At 35.1% G+C, this 24,667-nt stretch overlaps 2 protein-coding genes across 3 annotated transcripts in view; both read right to left on the reverse strand.

Moving 5' to 3' along the window:
• Positions 1-20,208, reverse strand: part of LOC137657182 (myb-like protein D) — a 111,743-nt gene extending 91,535 nt beyond the window's left edge. Inside the window, exon 1 of the mRNA XM_068391527.1 lies at positions 19,674-20,208. Coding sequence (XP_068247628.1) covers positions 19,674-20,208 — 535 coding nt within the window. The remainder of the gene's footprint in view (positions 1-19,673) is intronic.
• The window catches only part of LOC137657633 (band 7 protein AGAP004871-like), a 980,999-nt gene that overhangs the window by 818,244 nt on the left and 138,088 nt on the right, over positions 1-24,667 (reverse strand). The gene's annotated exons all lie outside the window — the stretch shown is intronic.

Consider the following 24,667-nt stretch of genomic DNA (forward strand, 5'->3'; position numbering starts at 1 on the left):
AATACTTTTCCCTATACCCCACTACTTTTCCCTACATCCCACTACATCTCCCTACACCTAACTACTTTTCCCTACACCCCACTACTTTTCCCTATATCCCACTACTTTTCCCTACATCCCACTGCATTTCCCTACACCCACTACTATTTCCTACACCCACTACTTTCCCCTACATCCTGCTACCTTTCCGTACACCCAACTACTTTTCCCTACACCCAGCTACTTTTTCCTACACCCCACTACTTTTCCCTGTACCCCACTACTTTTCCTTATACCCCAATACTTTTCCCTATACCCCACTACTTTTCCCTACATCCCACTACATTTCCCTACACTTAACTACTTTTCCCTACACCCCACTACTTTTCCCTATACCCCACTACTTTTCCCTACATCCCACTACTATTTCCTACACCCACTACTTTTCCCTACATCCTGCTACATTTCCCTACACCCAACTACTTTTCCCTACACCCAGCTACTTTTTTCCTACACCCCACTACTTTTCCCTGCACCCCACTACTTTTCTCTACACCTCACAAATTTTCCCTCTAACTACTTTTCCCTATACCCAATACTTTTCCCTATACCCCACTACGATTTCCTACACCAACTACTTTTCCCTACACCCCACTACTTTTTCCTTACACCCAACTATTTTTCCCTACATCCCACTTCTTTTTCCTACACTTAACTACTTTTCCCTATACCCCACTACTTTTCCATGTACCGCACTACTTTTCCATACATCCCACTACTCTTCCCTACACTTAACTACATTTCCCTAAACCCAACTGCTTTTCCCTCTACCCTACTGTTTTTCCTTACACCCCACTACTTTTCCCTATACCCCACTACATTTCCCTACATCCCACTAATTTTCCCTATGTCCTACTACCTTTCCCTACACCCCACTACTTTTCCACTACTTTTTCCATACTCCCTCCCCATCTACCCAAGACACCAATCGATTCAGACTAGTATATCAGTTAGGTTGCAACAATTCCCTTTATCAATTTAAAAAGAAACTAATTCTTTAGATTAAATCCCATTGTATGTCACTACTCTCGCCATACTTCTAAAATCTTCCATCCAACTCGGTCGAATTTCATATTACGTGACCCATTCATTCAGAGAATGGAAGAAATGGTGATTACCCCGCCTCGATTTTTCATAAAAAGAGAACGTTTCAGGCAAAACAGCATCGCTCCTGTAAAAAAAAAAGAACGTTTTTAATCTGCCAGGCTGCTGCAGCTGGCTAATAATAGGAACGTTTGTTCTCGGATCCTACACCGCAATCAATGCTGGTTTCACTCGCTCTCTTTCGCTCTAGTGGATATATATATATATATATATATATGTATATATATATATACTGTATATATATATATATATATATATATATATATATATATATATATATATATATATATGCAGTATATATATATATATATATATATATATATAATGTGGTTTCTATTAACTTTCCACAACGCATGTTCAACTGTACAGTATATATTGATAGTCACTTACGCCAAAAACCGTGCCACAAAATACATACACGTATACACATACATATATACAGTATATATATACATACATGCATATAATAGTATACACAATCACATATATATTGGTGTGCTACTGTCTTAAGCACACATTTGAGTATGAGTTGTTTTCAGATGTATTTAAATGGTTTACTGAATACATCTTAATGGTTTTTAAGTTTTATTGTTAATAAACAACAGAGTTAAACATCTCCATCACTGGAGGAAGCTGTGTTGGTCCACATGACCAATTCTGGTGAAGTTTAGATATGAACTGAATAAATTACCGATATCACAAATATCGTATGCTTGCTTTAATTTAGCCAAGTGACGGAATCGGAAGACACCTGCATCCGGTGACGTCACAAACTTTCACACGAGGAGACAATGTGTTGACGTTAAGAAAGAATGTCAATTTAGCATTATACATCCTGCTTACAATTTGAATGACTACAGCAAATCTCACGGTTAGCTCTTCCAACCAACATGACATATTACGTCATTTGTTTTAAACATGTAATATTACTATTCTAACTATTACATTAGCTCGGCCAGCTATCTCAATTTTTTTTACAAAAATTTAACAACAAGCCGAAACATGGTTATTAGGTGTGACTGGACACACGTATTATTCTTTGTTTAACATTAGCCATAACCAACTGAGGACGAATGTCCAAATAGGCACATCAAAAAATAATAACAATAATGCATACAAAAAAGATATTACCAAAGCAAAAAGAAAAATGCATGATAAAACCAAGATCACATATATGGTACATTGCTAGCAAATGATTACATGGTACCAAAAAACAAAACAAATTCTGACTTACAAATGATTCAGTAACTTGATAAAGAATAATTGTTACCTTTGTCAGAAACAAGATACTCAATTTTTAGTGCACAAATACGAATTCCTGGTACGTACACGTACCACGGTTTCGTACATATATATATATATTTATATATAGGGCTGATACATTTTATTAGATGCCCATAGATTCTGTTATATATCTTATTATATTTTTTTTTTTTTCTCTTTTCTTTTTTAACATTCCGGCTTATATATTTTTATTAGATGCCGAGAGAAAAAAATGATTTATATCCTTTTTTATCTTATTTATTTTTTAAATGTTATTTTAAATGTATTTTTAACAATGCAAATGTAGAGAATTTCTTTAATTACATATTACTAGCGTACTAATCAGCTTTTCATACAAACATCTTCCTGACAAATTACTCCCTTAGCGAATGAGGTGGCCACTCATACAGCTTTGAACTGGATCAGGTAGGGGGTATTGTCAGGGCTATTCAACTCGTTCCTTTGTAGCTGCTTGCTGTGCCGTAACCTACGCCAAACAAGGATGTTCACGGCGATAAAAATTATCACCGTTACACACAAACTAGCCAGTATTATGGGGTGAAGAATCTCTTTATAAGTCGGTGACAGGTGGTCCTTTTCGGTAAGTTTCATCAACCGCTTTGCCACACTTCCGTTGTAGGGGAGAGGAAGTGCGGGCATTGTAGAGGTCCACGTGAAGTTCGCGAAGTAAGCTCGTTCTCTGATGATTGTCCGTAGGCCAGTCACCATGGAATTCGGGGAAGTCCCGATACAGCCATCTGCTGCGACGAAGATGTGGTTGAAGGATGTGGATCCGTCAGGGCATGATACATTGAAGCCGTCCTTGTCGTATCGTATCCACGAGCCATTATTTAGTCTGCAATTGAATTCCTTATTGTCAAAGGGATAAAGCTTATCCAGACAATTTTCACTTGTATGGGAGAGAGCGCCGTCTAGCACTATACCTAACTCGCATGAATCCATTAAGTTTTTACGGAATTCAAATGAGTCAGCTGTACATATTTTTCTATCCATTGCGTCTGAACAGTGAGTTAATTGATTTAAGTCTTTAATGACCGTATATGTTTCCTTGTCTGGGGAAATCAATACGTGTCCTGTCAAACTGGATATTACTGGATATGAGTGATTCGTCATGAAAGTCGGAAATGGTGATATCCTGTAAGATTGCCAGGCATCAGAAGAATCAAAGGGAATTGTAATCCTAATCTTGTTATTATCTACGTTTACTGTAATTAGGCTGTAATAAAATTCTAACCTATGTTCGTCTAACAAAGGAACATAGCCTAGTTTATCCCTTCCGTTCTCCAGAACTAATTTTAAGTAACGTATAGGCAACAAATGGGGCGACAATACACCTTTAGTTGCTAACGTGATAGCTTCTACATAATCCTTGGATTTCTCAATGAAACGTGCAATTCTGTTATGTATGTGATCTATCTTTGAATCATAATACGTTAATGTTGCCAACAAATCCTGTACTTCCATAATTTGAACGATATTATCTGAATGTTCATTTAACAAATCCATAATTTTATTGATTGAAGCTAACTGATCCCTTAGTTCTGACATAATCAATTCATCTTTATGAGTCAAGAACTCAATTTTCTTATTTTGATTACTAATTTTAAGACGATTGGAAAGTCCTAAACCTAAACTTGCAACAGACCCAAAGATGCTTAATGCAGCATAAATGAACGGATTCCGTCTTTCTTTATGTTCGTGTCCTACAGTCCACATCAAAAGGTCATAAGCCAAAGATCCTGTCTCTCCAGTCTTATTTTTCAAGTCATCAGATAGCATCTCTGCAACTTTTAATGTTGATCCAAGCAAACTCTTAGTAGTCAAATGAAAATGTCTCCTATGTAACTCATCCAATGATGCAGAAAACCTTGAAATGGCGGTTCTTAAGCTAGTGACATCATTCTCTTGAAGAAAAATTGCTTGCATATGCACTTCGACAATTACGTTGGTTGATGTAATAAAAATGTCTTCTTGTCTTTCAACTATATTGCCATATTTAAAATATATATTCTTAGTCTTAGAACTCATCCCATACGAGAAAAATGTCTGAGCGAACAATATCACTCCCAACAACAAAAAATTCATCTTGGAAACCTGTAACGAGAAAAAACATATGTAATTACTCCTGTATTAAAAAGAAAACTTTTAGTTACACAAAATAAAATTTTTCCTCACTTCTTTTCCTCTCTTTTCTTTTTAATTTCTTATGTGAGACAATGGTACTATTCTCTCATCCGTGGGTTGGGCTACGTTTTGAATTCTAAACCTATTGGCTGTTAATGTTTCCAAAATGTTAAATGGGCCTTCAAACTTAGGTGTTAGTTTATAGTTGAGCCCTTTTCTGACATTGATTTGAATATAGATGTTATCACCCACGGTATATGTTTTAGTTGGTTTCGCTATTTTATCATGATTCCTTTTCATTATGATTTGTGATTCTTCTAAATTCTTTCGAAGGATATCATATCGACTTATACTTGCATTTATACATTCTTTTAAAGGATTTGATAGATTAGTTGTAGGCGTTAATACATGGAAAGGTGTTCTAACTGGGGTACCATACAATGCTTCATGCGGTGACATTTTAATTGATATATGATATGAATGATTCAGAGTACTCAGTGCCGCCGGTATTGCAATATCCCAGTTGGGGTCTGATCCCCCTAGTGTTACCCTCAATATATTTAATATCTTCCTATTTGCTCTTTCCACTAGCCCATTCGACTCTGGGTGATATATCATGGTATTAATCTTCTTTATGTTGAGGAATTCACACAATGAGGTAAGAAAGTGATTATTAAATTCACCACCCGAGTCTGAGATTATCATGTGTGGAATTCCATGTTTACAAATGTAACACTCGTAAAACTTCCTAGCGCATTCAATCGCAGTTTTAGTTTTAAGCGCTATTAGTTCTGTATATCGAGTTAAAGCATCTATAATTACTAAGAGGTGCTTATTTCCTCTGTCTGACTCGTAAAATCCTGTTAACAAATCTAAATGTATTCTTTCAAAGGGTTGATTGGGAACAGGATAAGCTCCTAAGCTGACAGGTGTTTTCGTATGCCCTTTGTTTTCCTGACATGTGCGACAATTAGCTATGTGTCTTTTTATATCTGTAAGCATTGTATGCCAATAAAACAATGATTTGGCTTTCTGTGACATTAATGAGAACCCAGGGTGTCCATGTAATGGATTTGAATGCAACCAATTCAGGACAGTGGAAATAAGTGAGATTGGTACTACTACCTGGTCGTTAGTTACATGTGGTGTATTGCGGGTTTTCCTTGTCACAGTCCTACACAGAATATTATCTTTGATTACATAATTCTGCTGCTTATACTTTATATATTCCTTTTCTTTATGATTGCCTTTCAAAGCATTTATAATTGTTTCTATTTTCTGATCTTTTCTTTGCTCAGTCTGTAACAATTCAGCACTCCAGCCTAAATCTTCTTGTTCAGATATTGTTTTTACAATAGGCATGGATGTTGATATATCTATTAATTCAGCTAAAGACTCCGTACAAGATGACACGGGGTTGCGTGATAATGCATCCGCAATGATATTTGCTTTCCCAGGTAAATACCCGATTCTTGCGCCAAAATCTTGAATGATTAAATGCCACCGAGTTCGTTTAGGGCTGTGATTGAAGCCTTTAAAGAACTCTGTTAGTGGTTTATGGTCAGTAAGAACCTTAACGGGATAACCGTAAATTATGAACTTAAAATGCACTAGCGAATTAACAATAGCTAGTCCTTCCTTGTCTATTACTGCATACTTACTTTCGGAAGTTCTCAATTTTCGAGAATAGAAAGCTATCGGGAAAAACTGTTTATCATATTGCTGAAGCAATACCCCTCCTACTCCTAAGTCTGAGGCGTCTGTTGCAATGAAGAATTCCTTACCGAAGTCAGGAAATTTTAAGATAGGAGAACTACACAGTTCATCTTTCAAAGTATTAAACGCCTGTTGATGTTGCTCAGACCATATGAAATCTACGCCCTTCTTCGTAAGATCAGTTAAAGGAGCGGCCATTATTGAATAGTTGCGTATAAAACGCCTGTAATATCCACTACAACCCAGAAATTGCTGTATTCCCTTGACATTAGTAGGTATGGGAAAATTACGTATAGCCGACACCTTATCATGGACTACTTTAAGACCTTGGCTTGACACCATGAAACCCAAATATATTAATTCTGTTTTGAAAAATTCACACTTACTAATCTTTACCCTTAAGTTATGTTGTCTTAATCTCTGTAGTACTAGTTCTAACTTACGTAGATGTTCTTCTAAGGTGTTGGAAAAGATTACAAGATCATCCATATAGGCATGCAATATATCCCCTAACAAGTCTCCAAACACTATGTTAATCATTCTTGTAAATGTTATAGGAGCACAACGTAAACCAAAAGGCATCCGTAAAAATTCATAATGTCCCCTGGCTGTGCTGAAGGCTGTGTATGGGATACTATCTTCTTCTAATGATATCTGGTGAAAGCCTTTAAGTAAGTCCAAACTGGTAAAATATTTATTCTGACCTAACAAAGACAAAATATCGTCAGTACATGGCACTGGGAATCGATCAGGGATCGTTTCCTCGTTTAGACGACGAAAGTCGACGCAGATACGCCATGTTCGATCTTTTTTCGGTACAACTATTAAAGGAAAATTATAAGGGCTATTTGATTTTCTAATGACTCCTTCCTCTAACATTTTACCTACTTCATCATTTATTTCATTCTGGAATTTCATAGGGAGTCTGTACGAGGGTACATATATAATTTTCTGTTTGTCTTTTAACCTTATTTGATGCTCGATCACATCTGTTTTTCCTAAGGATCCATCCGTAGTGGAAAAGACATCTGTATATTTAGTTAAAAGTTCAAAAATTTTCTGCTGAATTTCTTCGTCTTGAATGTCCTTACTGATTTTATTTTTAATAGATCGTAAAAGGGATTCATCCGCAACTGATTGAGAGTGATTGATTTCAGCAACGGTAAGAATACGATGTTTATAAACTTCTACATCCAAGATATGTTGATTTTTGTGAATTACTAAAGTGTTATTTAAATGATTACAGACTTCGATATTACATTGCTGATGTGAGCCTACTGTATAAATAGCTTGTGTGACAGACAATCCGTTGGTTTTCAAAGTATCGGAAAGGATTAATATTTCAGATCCCGGTAGTGTTTTCTTTATTTGCACTATTAAATTCGAAGGTATGTTTGGTTCGATATATTGCGTGCAAGATGATATTACGGGTGAACGAGAATTCTGCTGGGTCGCGTATATTATTTCTTTATTAGTGAGACAAGTTATTGGTTCTTCAACGTACGTTACGGTTACATTTGTCGTCTCCTTTTTATCCAAAACTGACTTTAAAGTATTAGAAGACTTATAGAATTTCCCTTTGATATACACGCCGTGCTTTGCAGGAGCTAAGATAATGTTTTGATTTCCCATAGATGGGTATCCTATAATTACAGCTGGATACATATTAATGTTTTTCACAACAACAAATGTATCGGCAAACGTGCGATTACCGACTCTGAACTGAATATGAGTTATGCCTATGACGTTTAATTCATTATTTCCTATACCTGAAAGTCTAATTCCTGATTTTCAATCGGAAAGTTCGAAAACAACAAATGATGCGTCCTCAAATCCATAATATTACGTGGACTACCAGAGTCAAAAAATAACGTAAAGGATTTGTGTTCTAAATTTACAGCATATAAGGTTGGCCGTAACTCATTTTGGCTTATTATTGTATGAATTCGTTGCAAATCTACGGGAGCATGCACTGTTTTACTTAATTCGGCCGTGTGTTTCATAGGAAAATCTATTGTCTCACAATTATCTGATAAAACATTAAATTGATTATTCAATACTATTGATGTTGACATGAATGACCTTGACCCAACATCACTCTCTTCCCCTCTAGAGTTAACTATGTGGTATTTGCTTTGCTCTGCACATTCTGAAAATTAGGCTGACTTTGCGAGGTCTGGTTTGACGGCCCAGGCTCAGCGATATTTGAAGAAGTGTTTGTTTGTTTCGGACTCTGAACTGCATTGACATTTTGTTGTTTCTTCTTATTGTTAAAATGAGGATTTTTCTTTTTATTTCCATATGGAACTGACTGTGGAATTGACTGTGCATTTCTAGGATATTGTTGTGTCTTACGCGCGTAACATTGACTATAAGAATGTGATGCTGTGTTGTGAACCGAACAAAATTTCGTTCTACAGTCTGCGCTTATGTGACCTTGACGTTTGCAGTTGTAACACGTCACTCCCGCTACTGGATTGTTAATTACGTTCACTGTTTGTGGTTTTGTTTCATTCTTAGCAAAAACTTGAGTTAACACGGGATCGAGATCTGGACACTTGGACATGTGTTTCTTTATCTGTTTATAGACATCCAATTCCGTACTTGCAGGCATTAACTTCTTATCAAAGCACCGCACTAAAGCTTCAGGCAACATAAGTGTCATGCAAGTTAAATACATTAATCGTAAAAAATCTTTCACGGAGATATTATCGTTAGTAACCCAAGTGGAATTACCTAAAATGTCCTGATATTCGTTAAGCCTATCAGCTATGAGAGCTGCTCTCTCAACAACATTAAGCCGATTCATAGTGGCTTGATTAAGTGTATTTCGTAACGTTAACACTACATCCAAAGCTTCCTCACCCCCATAAATCGCGCGTAACCTAACTTTGAAATCATCCCAAGTAACTGCTTCCTGAAATGAAACACCTCTTAAATACGCACTCGCATCCCCCTTAGAAAAATCTATAAAACTTTTAGCTTCTTGTAATTGTACAAAAGGATCTACGATTTGTTTGGCATTTAAATGGGCATCAACGGATGAAATCCATGACTCCACATTTTGTGGCAAGAATCCGTTGACACGACCTTGAAAAGGAAGGATTGCTGACCTGGCATTTACAAGCGTCACAATTGGAGGAGGATTAGCCTGGCCTACACCACTAGGTCCAGGGGTAGGGCTGACAGGAGGAGCCATGACTGCTGTATTTTTTTTTTTTCTATCTCTTTGACCCCTTTCAATCCTATCAAAATATCTATATGAGTACAGACGCCCACTGCGTAAACGCATATGTATAATAAAATTCCCCCAACAATGTTACTAATCCCAATACATTTCCCCCCAAGAGTTTATGAAAGAAAAAGGAATTAGCACAAAGAAAGAAAAATTCTAAATGAGAATTCGGAGTTTCTTATAACAAAGTTTAGGAATTCACTCACCCCAGTAATAATTGACTAACGACTTGTGATAACTACACTTCACTGCCCAAACTGAAATGAATACAAAATCTCTGTACTTAGCTTTATATGAAGTCGACACGTCCTCTCTCTCTCTCTCTCTTGATGTTTTGTTAGCGATGTCTCGTTCTAGTTTCTTGTTGAATGTAGTTCTTCCTGGATATGTCTTGCAATTGTTGAACGCCAGTCCTTGGGTTTCCTAGGATGTTGATTGAAGATTCAAGATGTATACTAACATATGTTGATGTTAGGTTTTCCGTTGGACTTAGTCAAAATTGTAGATTCTTGTAGATAGTTTTGAGTTCTTGAAGATCTTTATCAGGTATTACAGCTTTTATTTTGAAGTCTTGAAGATCATTCTCTGGTTTTACAGCTTTTATGTTGAAGTCTTGAAGATATTTCTCTGGTTTTACAGCTATTTATTTTGAAGTCTTGAAGATATTTCTCTAATTCTTAGAGTTTAATCGCTGTCTTAGAGTTTAACCGCTGCCACCATTTATTGGTGTGCTACTGTCTTAAGCACACATTTGAGTATGAGTTGTTTTCAGATGTATTTAAATGGTTTACTGAATACATCTTAATGGTTTTTAAGTTTTATTGTTAATAAACAACAGAGTTAAACATCTCCATCACTGGAGGAAGCTGTGTTGGTCCACATGACCAATTCTGGTGAAGTTTAGATATGAACTGAATAAATTACCGATATCACAAATATCGTATGCTTGCTTTAATTTAGCCAAGTGACGGAATCGGAAGACACCTGCATCCGGTGACGTCACAAACTTTCACACGAGGAGACAATGTGTTGACGTTAAGAAAGAATGTCAATTTAGCATTATACATCCTGCTTACAATTTGAATGACTACAGCAAATCTCACGGTTAGCTCTTCCAACCAACATGACATATTACGTCATTTGTTTTAAACATGTAATATTACTATTCTAACTATTACATATACACACACACACACACACACATATATATATATATATATATATATATATATATATATATATGTATATATATATATATATATATATATATATATATATATATTTATTGAAGATGGTGTTTAAAGCTTTTTTACTATTACTTGTTAGGTGACCATTTCCTTTCAATATCATTTTCATCACTCATTAATTAATATCGACAGTAATATATTGAGCTTGTGTAATTTATCAATTGGAAATCCATTTAATATCTAAAAATATCCCTATGATCCGCTGTGTCTATAATTGGAGGACGTAGCTTTATTATCCAAAATATAAATACAATGTTATTGAAGTGTTTTCTATTTGTTTTATAGTTTTCGGTGGGTGTCCCCCCTCTCTCTCTCTCTCTCTCTCTCTCTCTCTCTCTCTCTCTCTCTCTCTCTCTGAGTCGTATAACCTAATGTGGTCAAAGGGGTTGTTTTTTTACTGTGGTAAGGGCCACCCATACTAGGTTGGTTTGCTGTGATATATCAGACTTCAGTCTCCCACCGTCACCAATCTGCTGTAGGCAGCGTGTTGACGAGAAGGGCCTGAGGCCTTTGTCCTGCAGTGTACTAAAAATGGCTACATTTGTTATTGCGTGTGTGAGTAAATATATATATTTATATATATATATATATATATATATATATATATATATATATATATATATATATATTCATCATCTCCCACTTCACGGTTCACAGTCCTCAACCTTGATTTAAAAGCTCAAAATATACTGTAGATGACTGACGTAATCTAACCGAGCCCCTTTGCGTCTGTAGGCGTAGAGGAGATGATGATAATGATGATGATACAATAGGCCTACAGGATATATATATATATATATATATATATATATATATATATATATATATATATATATATATATATATATATATATATATTATGTGTATACCATTCTACGTTCCAATTCATCCGTGTACTTTTTATAACAATGTGGGATATTTCCAAAATAGGTAACAGATTCATCTCATTCTCAAAGTGGATGTTTTTTTCCGTTACATAAATCAAATGATCAGTTGCAGTCTTGTTGTAAGACCTTCTTATGAGATTAGTAATTATACTTGCAAATGCTCCAGATATGAGTCGCGCTCCATAGTGACTTGCAATTAAAAATTTCTTTTTCCTTTGGGGACAGTTTTTTTTTTTCTGAAGCGCTGAAAAAGTCGTCACTCAAGGAAAAATATGTATTTTTTTAAATTTAGTGATATTCAAAGCATTAAATAAAAAAAAAATCTATTATTACTTATCCTTCTTCGTACTTTTTCCAGAGACTTTTCCATCATCTTTCAATCTAAGATTGATTGATTAGGAGTTATCTGGCATCCTGACATTTAAGGTCATTGACGCAGAGTTTCAGTCTATGAAAGGTCCTCCAGTTGTTTTACCAGGTCCATCCAAAGTGTTCCTTTCAAAACATGAAACATTTTCTCATCATTTCATGAAATAGACACATTGCAGGAAGTGTGAGTAATTGGTGTCCCCAGTTTCCATCGGGTATCACACATCCGTCACTTCTGGAAGACCCTTATTAATCTTGATGGACGAGACGAAGCCAGGGGGCAATTTAAGACACTTGAATGAAGTCATAACCTTGGGTCATACGAGTGTCATACGAGAACCATTCTGTCCAGAAATTGGTGTGGAAAATTGACATTGTTGATGCATATTCGTCACCATCTTTGCAATATCAATCAAACGTATTTCAACAATGAAATGAACCTTGCAAAGGAGTAAAGTAGACCCGTAAGACATTTGAATCATAGCCTGGGGTCATAGGAGAATCCTTCCGTTCAGAGCTTGGTGTGGAAAATTGACATTTTTGAGGTGTATGGATATGAAATTTTAATGAAACTTATTTCAACAATGAATATTAACCTTGTTAAAGAGTAGAGTGGGCTTTCAAGACATTTAATATTTAGAAAATAGATTATTTTCAGATAATGAAATGGTTAAAGAAGAGGACACGTATCATAGCAATTAAAAGCATCGTACCAGCAAATTATCTCTTTCTCTCTCTCTCTCTCTCTCTCTCTCTCTCTCTCTCTCTCTCTCTCTCTCTCTCTCTCCAAGGGAAATCTCTCAATATATGGTTTACACACACACACACACACACATATATATATACTGTATTAGTTTATATAATATATGTAATATATATATATATATATATATATATATATATATAATACATGTAATATATATATATATATATATATATATATATATATATATTAGTTTGTATGATCTATGTAATATATATATATATATATATATATATATATATATATATTAGTTTGTATGATCTATGTAATATATATATATATATATATATATATATATATATACATATATTTATATATATATAATTATTTTCATATATATATATTTATATATATATATATATATATATATATATATATATATATATGAAAAGCAAGTTCTTAATATCCAGGAAGGGAAAGAGTGCATGCAAGATAAGGATGAATGGCAGAGTGAGTAGGTGGTTCGACGTAATTTTGATGAGTCTTTTGTGCAGATGACTGGTGGAAAATCATGAAGAAATTTTGCTGCACAGGTGATTCATCCATGATTCGGTAATTGAGAATGAATGCAGTTGTGACTATCGGTTTTGTTTTGGAATTTAATCTCTCTCTCTCTCTCTCTCTCTCTCTCTCTCTCTCTCTCTCTCTCTCTCTCCTATATATATATATATATATATATATATATATATATAGTGTATATATGATATATATATATACACTGTATATATATATATATATATATATATATATATATATATATATATATATATATACTGTATACTATATATATATATATATATATATATATATATATATATATATATATACTGTATACTATATATATATATATATATATATATATATATATATATATTTATACATATACTATATATATATATCTATATATATACATATATATGCAATGTATGTATATATATATACACATATACATACACATACATACATACATACGTATATTCTGTATATGAGACTTACATTACTCGTCAGCTCGATGCCATTACATTCCTTTAAAAGCAGATCGTATTTTGGAAAGCTGGCGATTTGTAAATGAGAAGGACAACGTCATAGGCTGCAGTTTCTGAGAAGGGTGATTACCCCAGTCCGTAAAACAGTAGTTAACCCGCCTCCTTTCTTTCCGTTCTTTGTTTACGAGCCAGTTTGGACTCGGGCTCCCAGACAGACTGGTGCCTTTCCCCGGGTGGGGGGAGGGGGGGGGGCGGTGTTTTTCCCAAAGTGAAAGTAGTTCAATGTGTGAATCGTCTGTAACCAGATATTATCATGGGTATGTCTCACATTGTATTATTGTTGTAAACTTTACTTCATTCTGGTCATCATTGGTTCTCATTGAATTACTGACTTTGACCTAGTGTCATCTTGGCCATCGTAATTATCATCATCATCATCGCGTCCTGCGCCTCAGTTAGATTTCACCGGTCGTCTCTATCTTGAGCTTTTAAATCAATATTTCTCCATTCATCATCTTCTACACGTTTTATAGTCCTCAGCCATGTAGGCCTGGGCCTTTTACGCCTCAATTAGATTTCTCCAGTCGTCTCTATCTTGAGCTTTTAAATCAGTACTTCTCCATTCATCATCTTCTACACGTTTTATAGTCCTCAGCCATGTAGGCCTGGGTCTTCTGCGCCTCAATTAGATTTCGCCAGTCGTCTCTATCTTGACCTTTTAAGTCAACATTTCTCCATTCATCATCTACTTCACCCTTAATAGTCATCAGCCATGTAGGCTGGGTCTTCCAACTCTTCTAGTGCCTTGTGGAGCCCAGTTGAAAGTTTGTTGAACTAATCTCTCTTGCTGAGTGCGAAGAGCATGCCTAACCCATTTCCACATACCCCTCACCATGATCTCATCCACACATGGCACTCGAGTAATCTCTCTTATAGTTTAATTTCTAATCCAGTCTTTTTCTAAGGGCTTTGTTCTCAAATCTACAAAATATGTTGGATATTGTTTCATTGTCATACCACGACTCGTGTCCATACATTAATATTAGTATTGTCGTTAAGCTATTATTATTATTATTATTATTATTATTATTATTATTGGCTAAGCTACAGCCCTAGTTAGGAAAGCAGGATGCTCTAAGCCCAAGAGCTCCAACAGGAAAAAAATAGCCCAGGGGACTGCTGTCTTTTAGTTATTCTCACATTGAACTATTGTCTTCAACTGAACATCATTCTGTTTATGGTGATGTCACATTGGATCTTTGTCTTCAACCCAGAGTTGTGCTGGTTATCGTGGTCTCACAATTTCATGTTGGATTATAGCTTTTAACCAGAGTCCAGAGGTCATGCTGGTAATTATAGTCTAGCATTGGATTTTTGTCTTTAAACCGGGATGTCCTTATCATTTTGGTTTCGAAATTAATTATTGTCTTAACCCAATGATATTCTGGTTATTATAGTGTCTCATTAGATTATTGTCTTGAACCCAATGTCATTCTGGTTATTATAGTGTCTCAATAGATTATTGTCATTAACCCAATGTCATTTTGGGTATTATAGTCTTTCATGAGATTATTGTCCTTAATCTAATGTAATTCTGGTTATTATAGACTTTCGTTAGATTATTGTCTTTAACCTAATGTAATTCTGGCTCTCATAGTCTTACATCACTTCCTGAAAAGAACTAGCATACACAAGTTTAGTAAGAAGCTTTCACTCACTTTATCCAGTCTCAAAAGTCATGAAACTTTGCCCTACTACAATAGTTTCTTCTTCTTCTTCCCCTTCTTCTTTCGACGTTAGTAGCCTTATATCTTCCCCCCAGTCCTACTCCACCCATGTCCCTCACCACATCCATCCATCTGATCCCCTGACGCCCAAACACACTTCCTCCCCATTACTGACATAGTCTTACCTCTGTTGATTGGTTCCACCTCCTCTCTTCTCATTACATGGCTATGATATATCAGATTAGCTTCCTTAAAGGTTTAAAGGTCGCTCATGAATGGCAGAGGCAAGGGACAGTGACATTGCCCTATCGAACAGAAGAATGCCCTAGAAAATAACCATATATGCATATAATCAGCGCCCAAGCTAGGACGAAGGAGGGCCAGGCAATGGGTGCTGATGACTCAGCAGATAGATCTGTAGGCTCCCCCCCCCCATCCTTAGCTGACAAGGATGGTGAGGTTGCAGCGACCAAAGAAACTAACAAGTTTGAGCGGGACTCGAACCCCAGTCTGGCGTTCACCAGTCAGGGACGTTACCCCATCGGCCACCACAACCCTATGCCTTATCTTTTACATAGTATATTACAATACATTTTTCTTATAGCTTGACTCTCCCCTCTTTCCAGTAGTGATATTCCAGCAATCCATCACACCATCCTCATCTCGGTTCTTTCCAACAGTCCCTACTCTTTCCTCTTAAGTGCCTAAGTTTCTGCCCCATATAACAGTACGGGCTTCATATCCGTCTTATAAATCTTGATTTTGAGCCTTAATGGCCCTTTCTTGTCTAAAACAACTGTAGTTAAGTCTCTCCTGTTTCACTTTCTGTCTCACTGCTTTCTCTGTAACTCCCTCCATTGTTATTATTGATCCCATGTAAACTCGTTATTCTATTCTAGTACTGTTCCGTCTTCCACTTGAATATTTACTTCATGTCCTGCTCTGTTATTAATAATCATTCTCTCTCTTTCTAATGCACATCTTCAATCCTTTCCTTTCCAGGGATCATTTCCATGTTAGAGTTCTCTTGCTTGAGGGTACACTCGGGCACACTATTTTGTCTTATTTCTCTTCCTCTTATTTTGTTACAGTTTTTATATTTTATATATGAAGTATATACTTATTTATTTATTCAATTATTCCTTTTAGTGTTTTTACTGTTCTTAGAATATTTTATTTTAATTGTTAATTACTTCTATTTCCTTCTTTCCTTTTCTCACTGGGCTATTTTCCCTGTTGGAACCCCTGGGCTTATATCATCCTGCTTTTCTAACTAGAGTTGTAGCTTAATAATAATAATAATAATAATAAACCTTTCTCACAGTTTTTCTAAATCATCCATAAACACCAGTTTCAATAATTCTTCCTTGTTCCTTAATTCGGTAATCAAAGTGTCTATAGTTTATGGTGGCTTGAATCTCCAAAGAGGAAGTTATTTCTATAATCTATTGATCGTTAATAAGGTAATGAATTTAAGAATAACTTTACACTTTTACCATTTTTCCAAGCGTGTTAAGAAATTAAAAGATCATATTTACTTGATTAAGAAATTCGTGATTCACCTTCGCTAAGTATAAGATTTTTACTAATTTTTCCTTTCTTTTCAGAAGGAAGTTATTGGTGTAAGTTGATAATTTATAAGGTGATGAATTTTAGCATAACTTTTTGACAGAGAAGTTTACACTTTTATAGTTTTTTCAAGTGTTTTAAGAACTTATAAGATCATATTTACCTGATAGGGTAAGGAATTCGTGATCTACGTTTCCTTATTTAAGTTTAAGATTTTTATCCAATTTTTCTTTCTTTTCAGAATTGCCAAAAAGGCAACGAACAATCAGATGTATTCATATGATCTTTGAACATTTTGCACATGCTCTCATACAGTGATGATATAATTTACTGCTGATTACATGTCAGAGGATTAATAAAGCTGTTCACATTAATCAATTAGCTGGGATTTGCTCTCAATCAGGATGGCTTCAGGTAAGTTATCACTTATAGTTCTCATTGATTAAAACTATGCCAAAACATTAACATTTTATTTTTTTTTAGTGTTAGTTTTGTTAGGTTGGGAGGAACGTAGAGAGGAAACGTCCTCTTTTATTTTCTTTTTTTTTCATTTGTTTGATGTCGGCTACCCCCCAAAATTGGGGGAAGTGCCTTGGTATGTGTGTGTATGTAATTATTTATATTCGATTATATTTCTTGTGTGTTTTTTTTTTATTGTTATGCTGATTCCAGTTAATGAAATAATATTCTGCCAATGTTTCACATTTAGGCGAAAATTTTATGTATTGATCAGTTCTGTATAAAAGTCAATTTCTATCAGTAAATACAAACTATATGGGTGACAAAATAGCAGATTGACAACTTCCCCATCAAATAATCTACCGTTTGCTCAATTGAAATTAGCAACAATTATTATTTAATTACCAACTATATTAATGAAGAAAATTTTCATACCATACTATGAAAATCTGTGTAAATAGAATTCCAAAGACGTATTTTACTCTAACAATCTTCATATTAAAGAGGATAGTAATTTTATTTGATGATGATTACTATAACTGACGATAATTGTTATTGTTAGCGTATCTGAAACCGGGTGTTTAATCATTTCCCCATAACTGTATCAAGACTTTGCTGTTTAATTGCTATATTATATGCACTATCAGCTATTAGTATGCACATACTGTATTTAAACAAAACGAAATGCACATACTGAATTCAAACAAAGCTAAATGCACACATTGTCTTTAAACGAAGCTAAATGCACACACTTGATTTAAATTAAGCTAAATGCACATAATATATTTAAACGAAGCTGAAATGCACATACTGTATTTAAACAAAGATAAACTGAAAAGCCATGTGGTATACACTATAACAGTGTATCCGACCCGTCAAAAAGGTCGTCTAAATATTGAGATAGATATGCACACAGATTCAGCTAATCCCATCCGTCGCTCTTTCCTAACTACAATTCGGCAGTTTCGGCAATTTGTGGGATATTTCGGTTCCGAGTGTACCCTTACCCGATGGACGGGGAGAGACCGTGTCATTTGTCTGGCAATGCCGCTTACCGTGTCAGGAAAGAAATTATATATATATATATATATATATATATATATATATATATATATATACATACAGTATATATATACACACATATATATATATGTGTGTATATATATGTATATATATGTATATATATATATATATATATATATATATATATATATATATATATAGAGAGAGAGAGAGAGAGAGAGAGAGAGAGAGAGAGAGAGAGAGAGAGAGACTGATCTTTATTATGAAGGGGAGATTAGATATGAAAGTAAATAAATGTGGAAGAATTTATCATATATTCGAATTACCCACATTTATGCCTATATTTCCTCTTTCGTAAATTCATTAAGAAAACATAATTATCCTTCTTGCTCCCCTGGTGTTATGTAATGGACCTCATGTTGCATAAAGAGTGAATTTCCCTTTCTGTAAAACAGTCGTAATAATAAACATGGCATTCTGAATTAAAGTATCATGCTTATTATTAATGATCTCACATTAAAAAAAAAAAATATATTTTTGTTTTATGTTAATTAGGAAGACTTTGTCAATTCATGGAACTGATGTCATTTTATTAGAGTAGATCAGTCATTAAAAGCTAATGATAATGGTCAGCAGTTTGCATTTGTTCACTTGCTAATTTCAAATGGTTTGTTATCATATTTAAATGTAATTGCTAATGAAAACTTCGTAATTACACTGTTAAAAAAATCCGTAATTTTAATCGGAAATTCTCCATAAAAATATACTGTTCTCAGACGTATTTCAATAAGATACAGGCGACCGTAATTTTACCTTACTTTGTTATTATATTTTACGGATTGATGACCGTAATATCACTCCTTTACGCCAATGTATCCATTTTTAAAACGATCTTTTAAGATCACAAAACCCAGAAACACGTCCTAGCGTTAATTAGTTCTAAGTTGTTATTTTGATGATTAAATCTTTATTATTAAATTCTTTCAAGTTACTGTCAATGCCCGTAGTCCCATTCAATTCACTGTTCGTGTCCGTATTTCAATTTAGTTTGCAACTGTTTTCCGTATTCCCATTCAGTTTATTGTTACTGTCCATATTTCCGTTCAATTTATTGTTCCTGTCATTTTCCCATTCAATTTACAATTCTTATCAGTATTAACATTGAATTTACTGTCCATGTCCATATTCCCATTCAATATACTAAGGTTTTCCATACTCCCATTCAATTTATTGTTCCTGTCTGCATTCTTATTCAATTTTATTTTCCAGTTCGTATTCCCATTCAATTTTATATTGTTTCCCATACTTCCAATCAATTTATTGTTCCTGTCCATATTCCCATTCAATTTATTGTTCCTTTCCATATTCCCATTCAATTTATTGTTCCTGCCCATATTCCCATTCAATTCATTGTTCCTTTCCATATCCCCATTCAATTTATTGTTCCTGCCCATATTCCCATTCAATTCATTGTTCCTTTCCATATCCCCATTCAATTTATTGTTCCTGCCCATATTCCCATTCAATTCATTGTTCCTTTCCATATCCCCATTCAATTTATTGTTCCTGCCCATATTCCCATTTAATTTACTCTTCCTATCAGTATTGACATTGAATTTACTGTCTATGTCCGTATTCCCATTCAATATACTATGGTTTTCCATACTCCTATTCATAGTTATGTTCCTGTCCATATGCTTATTCAGTTTTATGCTCTTTTCCTTATTTCAATTCCATTTTATATGGTTTTCATTACTTCTATCCAATTTTATGTTCCTGTCCATATTCCCATTCAATTTACTGTACTTCCCCTTATTCCCATTCAATTTACTGCACTTCCCCTTATTCCCATTCAATTTACTGTACTTCCCCTTATTCCCATTCAATTTACTGTACTTCCCCTTATTCCCATTCAATTTACTGTACTTCTCCTTATACCCATTCAGTTTACTGTACTTCCCCTTATTCCCATTCAATTTACTGTACTTCCCCTTATTCCCATTCAATTTACTGTACTTCCCCTTATTCCCATTCAATTTACTGTTTCCCCTTATACCCATTCAATTTACTGGGTTTCCCCTTATTCCCATTCAATTTACTATGTTTCCCCTTATTCCCATTCAATTTCCTGTACTTCCCCTTATTCCCATTCAGTTTACTGCGCTTCCCCTTATTCCCATTCAATTTACTGTACTTCCCCTTATTCCCATTCAATTTACTGTACTTCCCCTTATTCCCATTCAATTTACTGTACTTCCCCTTATTCCCATTCAATTTACTGTACTTCCCCTTATTCCCATTCAATTTACTGTACTTCCCCTTATTCCCATTCAATTTACTGTACTTCCCCTTATTCCCATTCAATTTACTGTACTTCCCCTTATTCCCATTCAATTTACTGTACTTCCCCTTATTCCCATTCAATTTACTGTACTTCCCCTTATTCCCATTCAATTTACTGTACTTCCCCTTATTCCCATTCAATTTACTGTACTTCCCCTTATTCCCATTCAATTTACTGTACTTCCCCTTATTCCCATTCAATTTACTGTACTTCTCCTTATACCCATTCAGTTTACTGTACTTCCCCTTATTCCCATTCAATTTACTGTACTTCCCCTTATTCCCATTCAATTTACTGTACTTCCCCTTATTCCCATTCAATTTACTGTTTCCCCTTATACCCATTCAATTTACTGGGTTTCCCCTTATTCCCATTCAATTTACTATGTTTCCCCTTATTCCCATTCAATTTCCTGTACTTCCCCTTATTCCCATTCAGTTTACTGCGCTTCCCCTTATTCCCATTCAATTTACTGTACTTCCCCTTATTCCCATTCAATTTACTGTACTTCCCCTTATTCCCATTCAATTTACTGTACTTCCCCTTATTCCCATTCAATTTACTGGACTTCCCCTTATTCCCATTCAATTTACTGTACTTCCCCTTATTCCCATTCAATTTACTGTACTTCCCCTTATTCCCATTCAATTTACTGTACTTCTCCTTATACCCATTCAATTTACTGTTTCCCCTTATACCCATTCAATTTACTGGGTTTCCCCTTATACCCATTCAATTTACTGGGTTTCCCCTTATTCCCATTCAATTTCCTGTACTTCCCCTTATTCCCATTCAGTTTACTGCGCTTCCCCTTATTCCCATTCAATTTACTGTACTTCCCCTTATTCCCATTCAATTTACTGTACTTCCCCTTATTCCCATTCAATTTACTGTACTTCCCCTTATTCCCATTCAATTTACTATGTTTCCCCTTATTCCCATTCCATTTCCTGTACTTCCCCTTATTCCCATTCAATTTACTGTACTTCCCCTTATACCCATTCAATTTACTGTACTTCCCCTTATTCCCATTCAATTTACTGTACTTCTCCTTATTCCCATTCAATTTACTGTACTTCCCCTTATTCCCATTCAATTTACTGTACTTCCCCTTATACCCATTCAATTTACTGTACTTCCCCTTATTCCCATTCAATTTACTGTACTTCTTATACCAATTCAATTTACTGTACTTCCCCTTATTCCCATTCAATTTACTATGTTTCCCCTTATTCCCATTCCATTTCCTGTACTTCCCCTTATTCCCATTAAATTTACTGTACTTCCCCTTATACCCATTCAATTTACTGTACTTCCCCTTATTCCCATTCAATTTACTGTACTTCTTATACCCATTCAATTTACTGTACTTCCCCTTATTCCCATTCAATTTACTATGTTTCCCCTTATTCCCATTCCATTTCCTGTACTTCCCCTTATTCCCATTAAATTTACTGTACTTCCCCTTATACCCATTCAATTTACTGTACTTCCCCTTATTCCCATTCAATTTACTGTACTTCTCCTTATTCCCATTCAATTTACTGTACTTCCCCTTATTCCCATTCAATTTACTGTACTTCCCCTTATACCCATTCAATTTACTGTACTTCCCCTTATTCCCATTCAATTTACTGTACTTCTTATACCCATTCAATTTACTGTACTTCCCCTTATTCCCATTCAGTTTACTGTACTTCTCCTTATACCCATTCAGTTTACTGTACTTCCCCTTATTCCCATTCAATTTACTGTACTTCTTATACCCATTCAGTTTACTGTACTTCCCCTTATTCCCATTCAATTTACTGTACTTCTCCTTATACCCATTCAGTTTACTGTACTTCCCCTTATTCCCATTCAATTTACTGTACTTCTCCTTATACCCATTCAATTTACTGTACTTCCCCTTATTCCCATTCAATTTACTGTACTTCTCCTTATACCCATTCAATTTACTGTACTTCCCCTTATTCCCATTCAGTTTACTGCGCTTCCCCTTATTCCCATTCAATTTACTGTACTTCCCCTTATTCCCATTCAATTTACTGGACTTCCCCTTATTCCCATTCAGTTTACTGCGCTTCCCCTTATTCCCATTCAATTTACTGTACTTCCCCTTATTCCCATTCAATTTACTGGACTTCCCCTTATTCCCATTCAATTTACTGTACTTCCCCTTATTCCCATTCAATTTACTGTACTTCCCCTTATTCCCATTCAATTTACTGTACTTCCCCTTATTCCCATTCAATTTACTGTACTTCTCCTTATACCCATTCAATTTACTGGACTTCCCCTTATTCCCATTCAGTTTACTGCGCTTCCCCTTATTCCCATTCAATTTACTGTACTTCCCCTTATTCCCATTCAATTTACTGGACTTCCCCTTATTCCCATTCAGTTTACTGCGCTTCCCCTTATTCCCATTCAATTTACTGTACTTCCCCTTATTCCCATTCAATTTACTGGACTTCCCCTTATTCCCATTCAATTTACTGTACTTCCCCTTATTCCCATTCAATTTACTGTACTTCCCCTTATTCCCATTCAATTTACTGTACTTCTCCTTATACCCATTCAATTTACTGTTTCCCCTTATACCCATTCAATTTACTGGGTTTCCCCTTATTCCCATTCAATTTACTATGTTTCCCCTTATTCCCATTCCATTTCCTGTACTTCCCCTTATTCCCATTCAATTTACTGTACTTCCCCTTATTCCCATTCAATTTACTGTACTTCTCCTTATACCCATTCAATTTACTGTTTCCCCTTATACCCATTCAATTTACTGGGTTTCCCCTTATTCCCATTCAATTTACTATGTTTCCCCTTATTCCCATTCAATTTCCTGTACTTCCCCTTATTCCCATTCAGTTTACTGCGCTTCCCCTTATTCCCATTCAATTTACTGTACTTCCCCTTATTCCCATTCAATTTACTGTACTTCCCCTTATTCCCATTCAATTTACTGTTCTTCCCCTTATTCCCATTCAATTTACTATGTTTCCCCTTATTCCCATTCCATTTCCTGTACTTCCCCTTATTCCCTTTCAATTTACTGTACTTCCCCTTATTCCCATTAAATTTACTGTACTTCCCCTTATACCCATTCAATTTACCGTACTTCCCCTTATTCCCATTCAATTTACTGTACTTCTCCTTATTCCCATTCAATTTACTGTACTTCCCCTTATTCCCATTCAATTTACTGTACTTCCCCTTATGCCCATTCAATTTACTGTACTTCCCCTTATTCCCATTCAATTTACTGTACTTCTTATACCCATTCAATTTACTGTACTTCCCCTTATTCCCATTCAGTTTACTGTACTTCTCCTTATACCCATTCAGTTTACTGTACTTCCCCTTATTCCCATTCAATTTACTGTACTTCTTATACCCATTCAGTTTACTGTACTTCCCCTTATTCCCATTCAATTTACTGTACTTCTCCTTATACCCATTCAATTTACTGTACTTCCCCTTATTCCCATTCAATTTAGTGTACTTCCCCTTATTCCCATTCAATTTACTGTACTTCTCCTTATACCCACTCAATTTACTGTTGATCATCCTTAGCCTCAATCCCTATATGTAAAAGGCAGACGGAGAGAGGAGTCAGCCCCAGTTATTTTTAGCAACAACGGAAATCATGTGTGAGCGCTTTGTAAATCCGAGAGCATGCGGTGCCAAGGACAAGTCCCATCTATCTTCTTTAAAATTCGCCTCGCGCTGCATTTGTGTCATTCATTGTGAAAGAAGCCACATTTTGTTGTGCTGAGATT

Source organism: Palaemon carinicauda, chromosome 18 (assembly GCF_036898095.1).
Source record: "Palaemon carinicauda isolate YSFRI2023 chromosome 18, ASM3689809v2, whole genome shotgun sequence".
Taxonomy (NCBI): domain Eukaryota; kingdom Metazoa; phylum Arthropoda; class Malacostraca; order Decapoda; family Palaemonidae; genus Palaemon; species Palaemon carinicauda.